Here is an 11,579-nt window from a genome sequence, read left to right on the forward strand (position 1 = left end):
TTTTGTGCACAGGTGCCAGGCTGAAACCGAGCCGGTGTGCCGTCGGGGTAGTAAAAGGTCGACTTGCTCATGAACCCTATAAAAAACGTGTCGGGGATTTAACACTGGAATTAGCGAATTATGATAATATCGATATGTTCAAAATATCTGATGCTTTTACATCTTTATACATAATTGAACGAACTTTCAGCAAAATGATGAAACTAGAATTCTGCATTGATTACATGTATAACGGATTAAAATCACTAATTCCAGCGATTACCACATCATATGAGAATTTTATGAATGTTATACGTAGCAATAGATCAAAAAACTATTGGAAAGCGATTGTAGAGAATGATTGTTTCGATTCATCTTCAATACTTGATTGTGAAATATTAAAATTATGCTGCACCACCATGACATCAGAGGTGGCAACAAGAAAATAATCATTATATATTAACACAATGTATAATGTGTCATTTATTGGATTTATATATATATTAACACAATGTATAATGTGTCATTTATTGGATTTATATATTAACACAATGTAAAATGTGTCATTTATTGGGTTGGGTTATATAACATTTATTTCAATGTACAACATGTATAACATAATGTGTGCTATTAATAAACAAAATTAAAGAATAGCAGTTTTTGATATCCATGAATTGTGCGATGTGTCCAATCCCAACCATTTTACATATATTTTATTTCCTTTTTTACGTAATACTTTTTCAACTAAATATACATCAGGATGTTTAGTCGCATGTATCTCATGTTCGTAAAATCCACCAGCAATAGGTATACCCTTTGAATCAGACAGGATATATGTAACAGGATTCGTTTGTTTCACCGCTATAATCTTAAATATTTCTGTTGACCAGTTCGGTGTGTATCCTTTGTCGAATAGAGTTTTGAATTTGCTAACACGCACGTAATCATTCACTTTGAACTTTGCGGGACCCATTATCTTCACGTTGCTGTAAACTGTTGATAGAAGAGTTTTTGCATTTTTACGATTCACGTCCACAGGTCGCATACGAATGGTGCTGTGTTTTTGATTATTATAGTTTTCAATCAGCGATGGAAGCGCATCGATCCAACGATATTTTCCACTCAATGAGAAAAATTTCCACATGCTATTCTTCAGCGTACGATTGAATCGTTCAACTACTGAAGCCTTCATTGTGCTTAACGTCGAATAATGATGAATGTTGTGTTTTCTAAGATATTCCTGAAATATTGCATTGTAGAATTCTTTACCCATATCAGTGTGCAAGTTGTTAGGTGATCTGCCATCCTTCTTCAACACGAAAGCGAAAGCTTTGCACACATCGTTAGCATTTTTACTTTTCAACGGAACCGCCCATGCATATTTACTGAACACATCAATTATCGTAAGAATATATCGATGACCTCGATTATCTCGCGCATATGGTTGAACTTCTACGATATCAGCTTGCCAGAGATCATCGAATCCTCGCACTATCACTCGTCTACGTGGGAAATAACGTCTTGCTGGAGCATGCAGTTCATCAACTAATTGCACCTTTTCTTTACTCATGTTTGACATCCTCTTTCTTTCACGTTTATATGTTGTCTAAAAAAAGAGATTCCTTGTTAGGTATAGCGTTGTTGTAACATCCTCTTCCATTAATGTTTTTTATTTCTTGTCCACAAATTTCTCTTCTTTGTTATGTCGTATTTGCGTATAAATCTCATCAAATTTCTCATTCAAAGTTTTCGTAAAATCTTCATGAGCTTTATTCCGTTCTTCAATCAATGCAATCATTTTTTTGTGCAAGCTATCATTGTATGCAATGAATCGTTCATTTAATTCCTCATCAGTTTCATAACCACCAGTTTCAAATTTTTTATGCATATCCTGCACAGCTTGTTCCAGAAGCAACAACTTTCCTTGATTCAATTTGTTTGCATTCGCTGTTTCCTTTGCATCATTTATTTTATCGATCAACATATTCTTCAAGTTCATTAATTTTCTATCCATGGTTTTAGTGATTTCAAATTCAACGGTTAAAAGTCTATCGTTAAATTTATCAATATTTTTAGCAAAAGTGATTAATTTTTCACGATCTGTTTTCCGTTCACGCATCATTACTTCCATCAAATCATCCTCTAGCTTGAAAAATTTATCACGAAAAAATTCCCTATAATCTACAGGTATTTCCGTTTTCTCAAACTCATTCAACTTTTCCTGATGTTGTTTCACAAGTTTATCAATATCATTCAACTTAGCTTCACACAATAACTCATTGTTGGCCACATTTCTACGCAGATTCTCAATCTTGTCATCAACGTTCTTACGGAGTTCATCAGCGAGCGTGGTTTTTATAATATCGATGCATGAATCTACATACTGTTTTATTGTTGAATTATCATTATCTATTCCAATATTTTCCATACGTATGTATTTCACACCATCGATAGTTATTGCTTTCTTACCAAGATTATCATTCACGTAACCTTTCGATTCAACAGGAGCTTTCACATTTTCCATAGTTCGAAACTCTACATCTGTTTTTTTGTCTAACAAACTTATAATAAATTCTAATAACATTTTATTGAAAGCAATTGCTTTGTTGTTACCACTGCTGCTAACATCGACCAATCCCGTTGCATCTTTTGTAACCGTTCAGGTTACATACCAAAGTATTGCGTGAATGGATATCGATCCCCACTGCGACAGGTGTGACGTCAAGTGTAACATCGTCGTAGACAAGGATCACAGGAGTGATCCATATAGATAAGAGGATGCGTGCGCATCGATCCCCTCTCGATTGCGATCGAAGGAGGTCGATGCGAGCGACAGAATGATCACTCTACGTCTGGGCTCGATCCAGTAAGCACGTATGAGTCAACTCGCGTTCCGCGTGAAATCGAGAATCTCGAAGAGTTGGAATTGCCATTTGCCAATTGCCAATAAGGCAGATAATAGTCTATTTAGTTGCCAGCCCGGCTAAAGGGCATTTGAGTCACGGTACATGTAAAATTTAGCAATAATATTAGCGAATATTAAATTGTTAAATTACGAGATCTAATCGTTGAGTACATTAGAATCGCCAATAAGACGAATTATTCACTGTGTTCGATGCCCGGCGAGAATGGCACTTCTTGTCGCATTCCGAGTTATAAGAATAACTTCTACATTCAAGTAAAATTTAGTTCTAAAACATATTTAGTTGAGCGTTCAAGCTCTATTTGATAGATTGTTTAAATTGCGACAGGAAGGCCAACTATTGAATTGCCTTCAATTCTGGCAGTGAGACTGATTAAGTTTATGAGTTGTATATATATATATCTGCAACCAGGTTTATAAAGAATTTAATTGAAGATTAGTTACATTGTCTGTCGTCCGTCCGACGGGCGGTCCAGATGAGAACCACGATCGAGTTAACCAAACGAATTTCTTACACGAATTCCTAGCCGGGAATACTTTGTTTACGGTTTATGGTCGTCGCGTTTCGCTCTACCTTATTATGGTTGTGTTATACACCGAAGCTAACCATGCGTCGTTTCATTATACGCTTGTAGATTACTGAACGGTAGTGATACTGTTCTCATCCATATCAATTTACTAGAATATATCTCAATTCTACCAGATATTGTCTCCCAAAAATTATTCATATTTGTCTCAACCTCCCCGTCATCCAGTGCCTGGAGGCACGAACCTGTCGTTAATTTAACATCGGATTTCGTAACCAATCCGGTGTTTGAACGCTCTGGGTTTACTCGGCTGGTGCAGAGCTGCCCCGTCCACGTTTCTGTGCCCTGCCAGCTCTGGGTACCAATTTCTACGAGCTCTGGTGGGAGATCAAGTGAATTGGAATCGATCTTCGTTCCCGTGAATTACTGGCCACGCCGATCGATATTCTAACTTTGTACTTTTGATTGTTAAGGGCCTTAAAATTTAATTATCCAGATAACGGGTGTGTCAAGTAAATTGGAATCGACCTCCGTTCCCGTGAATCACCGGCCACGCCGATCGATATTCCAATCTTGTGTATTTCTGTTTGTTAAGGGCCTTATCCAGATAACGGGTGTGTCAAATGAATTGGAATCAATCTCCGTTCCCGTGAATTACCGGCCACGCCGATCGATATTCCAGTCTTTTGTACTTTTGACTGCTAAGGGCCTTAAAATTTAATTGTCCAGATAACGGGTGTGTTTAGACAACAATAGAGTCGGCTGGCTCACGCGTACGTGCCCCTGCCGACGCTGATCAGATTGTCTACCCTCATCCGTAATTCTTTTCGATACGAGATCGTTCGACACTTCGGTGACTCGCCAGCCGTGCCGCTCGGTTTTCGCATTTTGATGTTTGGGTTTTCACCCTATAGACCCGTCTACTTTAAACCCGATCAAAACAAGAGAAGGTTATAAATAATCCGGTTACACTTTCTTATGGTCCTCCTTCATAGTAGCCGCGTTAAGATTTGTCATAATGTCTCGAATAAGTTCGGTGGATAATTGTTCATCGGAGTTCTTCATTATTGTTTTTTCTTGTTGATATGAGATGCGTCTGACACGATGATATTTTTATGATTGTTTCCAATTAGGCTCGTATTACAAGTTTTATTAAAAATACTGGTAGGTAGGGAGGGGGAGGGGGGAGGGGAATGTGAATCATTTCTAAAAAAGAAAAGACATAGCTGACACATGTTGTAAAATTAGACATTATGTAAATTGTGAAGAATACATAGAATTGTGTATAGTATGTTGTAACAGACTAATGCTGTTGCGCGTAAAATATGTGGTAAGGGAACTGTGCTAAAAATAGATTTCATAAAGCACACATTAGTATATAAGTACTGCTTCATCGAGTCGTTCACTCTAGTCGTGTCATTGTTAGCTATACGAAGCATCGCGAAGTCGTTTATGTTATATTGAGTGTGTTACTGATCCAGAAAGATGCTTATTAAGGTATGTTATTGAATACAATATTATATGAGAGTTATATTAAATTAATATTAAAAAATGTATTGTGTTACAGATAATAGAGTCTGTAATTGTAGTTATCGGTCTTACAACATATATGATTCCGATGGATTCTGGACCAATCAACGTTATGAATCAGAATTTATCATGGCCTGATAAGAAAGAAGCATACACTCAGATACTCGACAAGATGTTGGAAATACGTCATAATCTATCGTGTATGATAGATATGGAATTAAACAATGTGATGCTAGACTACATGCCGGATAATATACCTGAAGAAGAAAGACCATATTTTCTTATTATGAATCCATTGTGTCGCACTTCCTCATCATCATCATCATCATCTAGAGGACGACGAAGTATCGATTCAAATAATAACATCAAATCCAATGAAACTGTAACTATTCCTACGTGTGAAAAATTCCACGATGTATGTATGCATCAACACTATCACGATTATCGTAAAATTATGGATCGGAGGACAACGAACTTGGAATGGTATACATTGTATTGAGCAAAACACTATAAATAAACATTTTATTGTGTAATTTTATAACAATATGTAATAATAAATAAAGATTGTTTCAAATATTCTTGTTGAATTCTTCAGAGAGTGTTTCTCTGAGCTCCAATTTCAATGTCTCTTTAAACAGTTTTCAAAGATCTCTATTCAATTTCTCAAAAGGTATGATCCTTTTCATAGATTACTATCGTATCCATGCCTAATTTCTCCTCGATCTTGCGTAATTTCTCCTTGATCTCAGTTTTCGCGTCAGTCATCATTGCATCAACATGTTTACGTAGTTCAGTATTAACTTTGGTCACTGTTGTTTTTATCGTTTCTATATTAACCATCAATTCTCTATCCACTTTTTCCAAAATCTCAACCTTAGACTGTGATTCAACTGTATCCACATATAGTTTGTTAACTGCATCAGTATTCTCAACAGGTGCACCTATGCGACATATACGAATCCCTTTCGCATCATACAAATTATCATCGTTCAAACACACTGCAGTATCATGCACATAATTTTTAAATGATGAATAGAAAATCTGACGAGTTTCCAACATTTGTTCGTTAGCTTTTAATAATGTGCCGAATTTGTTGATAAACATAGTTGTTATTCTTCGATAGTAGAGCGATTAGCAACTAATTAGATTAATGTGTGTACTATAGTTTTATACTATTAAATTAGCCTCACGAAGTTCTTCGATTATGGATAGTATTTCGTTGTTATGACCAGTGTGGCCTGCATTCTTCGAAGACATTAATAATTTCAAACGATCAACTAGTTCATTTGGATCATCCCAATGCATGTAATCGATTGGATTGTTGGTAACTTTCATAGAAGTTGGAAGTCCCTTCCCGCTCCGCATTAAAAACAACGGTCCTATAATATGTTTATATTTGTAACCTTTGTTCCCCATTATCTGATTTCCACGTCGATGTGCTTGTGTGGCAATTAGAATGTTTCTATAAGTTTGTTTATCTGCCTCGGTGAATAACTTGTCATCAGGTATTTTACTAAATATCAATTCGTAAAGACCTGGAGTCCCCGCATACTTTTCACCGTTAATAATAATATCATCGTTGCCGGTTACATCGAACGTTGCGTTCCCAAGCATTAATGCACCGTTGTCGGACACATATACACCATATACTGTGTCAGAATGTTTAGGTGGTCCGGTAAAAAACTTTTGTAAATATTGACTCGCCAGAGGTCCCAGATTCTCATATAGCTGTTGAGTTTCCTCTTCATGCGTTTCAGGATTTTCATAAATTTCACGCATAGAAGATTCCAAAGTTGGTGTTGCAGGCGATTCAAAGATATCTCGCCGCGGTATTGATAATTGAATCTCATCTTCGTTGTTGTTGTTATCTGTTTTTTTCACACGTTTCTCAGGCAGCGGTGTCAATGCAAATTGATCATTTTTACGCTTCTGTATTCTTCTTTTTTTCACAGATTGCTGTGATGCTGCTATTTCCTTTGATAATGTATTGTTATTCTCGTTCACAGCAGTAGTTGTATTTTGAACTAGCTGTTTCAACGGTTCAACGATAAGCCGCAAATTTTCTTGTAACTGTGTCTCAGTTGCCATTTTCCCCATTTTTAAAGATAAATACTTTTTACGTATAGCGTCACTAGTTTTTGCTATTTCATTCACAATTGCAGATCGTCGCTTCTTTGTATCTGCTGTAGATGACATTTTATTCTTCATAGTGTATGAAAAAAACTGACAACACGATGTATATTCAAAGGCTCTTATAAAACTACTGTAATCTTTACATAACAACAAACTCATTAAATCCTCGCCTATAGCGCCCTCCATTCATAGAGCTGTCTTTATCAATTACAAGAAATCCATATTTCTTACGCCAACAATTAGCGCAAAGTTTGCTAAACGTTTCGAACGACATATCGGTATTTACATGATCATGATGAATGTGTCGCAGATTGGTTGCATCTTGCTTGAATAGAATCAACAGATTGGCATTGTCACGGATCAAATGTTTGGGTATTCTAGCATATGATTGACACAGGTAGAAACTATCAATGTGCGAATGTCTACCCATTGAAAAATACTCTCTCATTACATCCTGATCATCGCATGCAACATCATCGAAGATAAATATTGAATCAGGGCGCGCCTCCGCGGGGGGAATTACATCAGTGTTGTCTGTGAAAGCAAAGTAACCCACATCCTCACCCACATAAGAGAAAAGTTTGCTTAAGTATTTATATTTAGGTTGATGCAATGATTTTGAATATACGTAAACATTTGCAAATCGTAGTCCATTCGCGCTTTTCAACAGACTAATCATAACATTCGTTTTACCACATCCAGAAGGACCGCTTATTACGCATCGAACATTGTCTGGTAACAACACACCATGTTTTCGCATCGTATAGTTGTAGTGATCATCAAACACGCAACGCGTTGGAATATGAATATTCGTAGATTGTTTTATGAAACGCATGCTCTTCTCTTTTATGTTTTCCAGTTGAGAATGAAATTGTATTTATATAGGGGCGAGGCTTTAGCATCATTCATATCAGTGTTGTCAGTCATATTCGTGCATGAAAAAAATCTGCTTAAGAGAGAGTCAATATGGGTGCAAAAAAGAAAAAAACGAAGAGGAATAGGAAAAACACTAAACGAATTCTCCCGATCGCCAAGCGTGGTGGCTTTCTACCACTATTGTTACCTGCTTTGTCGGCTATAGGAGCATTGACTGGTGGTGCTGCAGGGGTGATTAAAACCATAAACGATGCTAAAGCTGCGAAGAAACAATTAGAGGAAGCGCAGCGACACAATCGTGCTATGGAAGGTCGTGGAGTATATTTACGACCGTATACGAGCGGAAAAGGTTTATCGCAAAAAAGGAAAAAAAAGAAAAGAAGAAAAAAGAAAAGAAGACCCTATGACAGACGTTGATCTAATGATTGCATGTAAAAAATTACCATATTTTAGAGGTGTTTTTATGCGTAATGAATTGCGAAGGCGTGCATGGGTAAACGAGCAAGGAATAGTGAATTTAGATGACAGTCACGGGCCAGGGACGCATTGGGTCGCGTATGTAAAACGTGGTTCACACGTGAAATATTTTGATAGTTTTGGAAATCTTCGTCCACCGATCGAGCTGATTCGCTATTTCGGGTCAACTACATCAATCATATATAATCACAAACGTTTTCAGAAATACACTGAAAGCGTGTGTGGACAATTGTGCGTGAAATTTCTCAGTGAAACTTTGTTGTAGAATTTTTTATAATAATGTCATTTACATTCACCCTGTCTGGAAGAAACAGTACATTGTCATCCAAGTATTTTCCACCTATAGATCTTAGTAATGGAGGATACGAACTTGGATTGGTTGATTTGCAAACTTATTATACGATACCAAACATCAGTGCCAGTCTTGGAAACAATCGTTTCTACTTTGTTGACAATGAAATCATCATACCTGATGGTTCATATGAATTGGAAGCAATAAACGCGTATTTAACACGTGAACTGAATGATAGATATCCGCAAGAGTCGACGGATAATGAATATCCATTAATCATACGAGCAAACAATAATACAGTGAAAAGCGAAATTAAAAGCAAATATCGTATAAACTTTGCAAAACCAGACAATGTTGGATCAATCTTAGGATTTTCAACAGATCGTGTTTTACAGCCAAACATGTGGCACACATCGAACACTCCTATTAATATCATCAACGTGAATATAATTAGAGTAGAATGTAATGTAACAACAGGATCATACTACAATGGTGCACTAGTTCATACATTACATGAATTTGCCCCCAAGGTGCCACCAGGATATAAAATATCTGAAACACCTACGCAAGTCATTTATCTTCCAATCGTCACGCGAGCAATAGACAATTTAACTATTCATATCGTGGATCAAACGGGGCGTTTAATTGATTTTCGAGGTGAGGAAATCACTGTGCGACTACACGCGCGACGAAGCAATGCTAATTCATAATAATAATACGACAATCAATGTGATAACCAACAATACGTCAATTAGTAAATCATTGACCACGAACAACGTGAAATATCTACAATCGTTGGGGTTTATTGTTAAAAAGTGAAAGTTCAACATGTTCGATGACATTTTGAGCATCTCAGAGGTGCCAATCTATGACAATAGAATAACGAAAATTGAATTACATACATACAATCCATATGCCAACACAACATTCGGAAACAATGATGAGATACGAATACCCGTTCAGCAACAAGACTTGTACACGCTACCGTGCCGAAGCTTCCTATATATCGAGGGAAAACTTAGTTTGCCTGGAAAACTTGAATTAACAACGGGGGATGCATCTATCGAAACAACATCTTTAGACAACAATGCGGTTGCATTCATGTTTGATGAAATACGCTACGAATTGAATGGGGTTGAAATCGATCGAAACAGAAATCCAGGTACCACTACAACTATGAAGAATTATGTTAGTCTGTCTACGATGAGAAGCAATGCATTGTACAATGCTGGATGGAGTCATGAAGAATCGATGATTAGACAAAAAACTGCTACAGTCACGGCGCCGATACATTTCAATTTCTGCATACCCATGAGCATGTTGTTAGGCTTCTGCGAAGACTATAAACGCATTGTGATAAACGCGCGACATGAATTAATTCTGATTCGCTCTCACACTAATGCAAACGCGTTGTACAATTCTTCAGACAAGATAAAACCTATTTTAGATCTACATAAAAATCAGTGGCGAATGCCACACGTCGCATTAGATGAAATACATAAGCTGTCTATGTTACGTATTTTGAGTAATGACACACCGATCAGTATGAGCTTTCGATCATTGGAATTGTATGAATATCCCTTGTTGCAAACAACCATGAAGCATACATGGGCGATAAAAACTTCTCCTCAAATGGAAACACCGCGCTATGTAATATTCGCTTTACAAACTGCACGAAAGAATAATTTAACTAAAACGATTACACGATTCGATCATTGCTCGTTGTCCAACATTCGACTTTATCTTAATTCAGAGTCTTATCCGTATGATGATTCAAATATTAATTTTGATAGTGGTAGATACGCATTGCTCTATAATATGTATGCCAACTTTCAAGAATCCTACTATGGGAACGGTGATGCGTTGCTGAACGTTGTAAAATTCATAGAATACGCTCCGATCGTCGTACTAGATTGTTCTCGTCAAAATGAAACATTGAAAAATGGTACGATCGATGTACGAATCGAATTTGAATGTAAAACAGACATTCCTCCATCGACAACTGCATACTGCTTAATTATACATGATAAAATAGTAGAGTATAATCCGTTGACGAATATTGTTCGGAAAGCTACATAATGTGCAATCTTCTTTCTCAATAATAAAGTAATCAGACACAATTAATAAGATATATTCTATGACCCAAACTTACAACTTTTTTTACAAATTAGACAATAAATTGTGATAAATTATGTAACCTCTTTGACCGTTGTATTTGGTTGTTACAATCAGCAGCTAATCTCTTCAAGTTTTTTGTTCAGCTTGCAAATTATCTACAGACTTCTAATTATCAGTTTTTGTCTTTTTGATTGTCACAAGTGTCACTCTTTGATTATCAATTCAAAAACTTTAAACAGCTGTCACAACCGATGTGTAATTTACATTCCTTTTTGACTGTTGTATTTGATTGTTACAGTTCACTAATCTTTTCAACCTGTTTTTCTTTGTTCAGTTTGTACATTATTTGCAGACTTCAGATTATCAGTTTTTGTCTTTTTTGGTTGTCACAAGTGTCACTCAATCAAAAAAAAAAAACTTTGATGATCGATACATAATTTGCATTTTTTAACAACATTTCTACTTTGTTAACATTTCACAATCTTTCAGTAAAACAATTATTGAGTAATACTGAGAGAGATAGGTGTAGGGGATATTGGTATAAAATGATCTTGCAAGTCCATATGAAGTTAAGACTTCAACGGAATAACTACCTGTTACATCTGAAGTAGTTGTAACATTTAAACGAGTATACCGTCTCGAATATTGTCTCAGTGTGCATCACATATTCGACGCAGTAAGACGCGCATTGCAAGTTGTAGCGACTACATTGTCACCGTAAGTA

At 36.4% G+C, this 11,579-nt stretch overlaps 2 protein-coding genes across 2 annotated transcripts; both read left to right on the forward strand.

The window, feature by feature from the left end:
• The first annotated feature begins 4,843 nt into the window (after positions 1-4,843).
• LOC143219637 (uncharacterized) lies at positions 4,844-5,458 on the forward strand. The gene is made up of 2 exons (XM_076445540.1): positions 4,844-4,926; positions 4,997-5,458. Exons 1-2 carry the CDS (start codon positions 4,915-4,917, stop codon positions 5,456-5,458), a joined length of 474 nt encoding a protein of 157 aa, XP_076301655.1. The 5' UTR covers positions 4,844-4,914.
• A 4,107-nt stretch (positions 5,459-9,565) lies between these two features.
• LOC143219638 (uncharacterized) lies at positions 9,566-10,816 on the forward strand. The gene has a single exon (XM_076445541.1). It carries the CDS (start codon positions 9,566-9,568, stop codon positions 10,814-10,816), a length of 1,251 nt encoding a protein of 416 aa, XP_076301656.1.
• Positions 10,817-11,579: the final 763 nt, after the last annotated feature.

The sequence above is a fragment of the Lasioglossum baleicum genome, unplaced genomic scaffold (genome assembly GCF_051020765.1).
Source record: "Lasioglossum baleicum unplaced genomic scaffold, iyLasBale1 scaffold0057, whole genome shotgun sequence".
NCBI classification, from domain to species: domain Eukaryota; kingdom Metazoa; phylum Arthropoda; class Insecta; order Hymenoptera; family Halictidae; genus Lasioglossum; species Lasioglossum baleicum.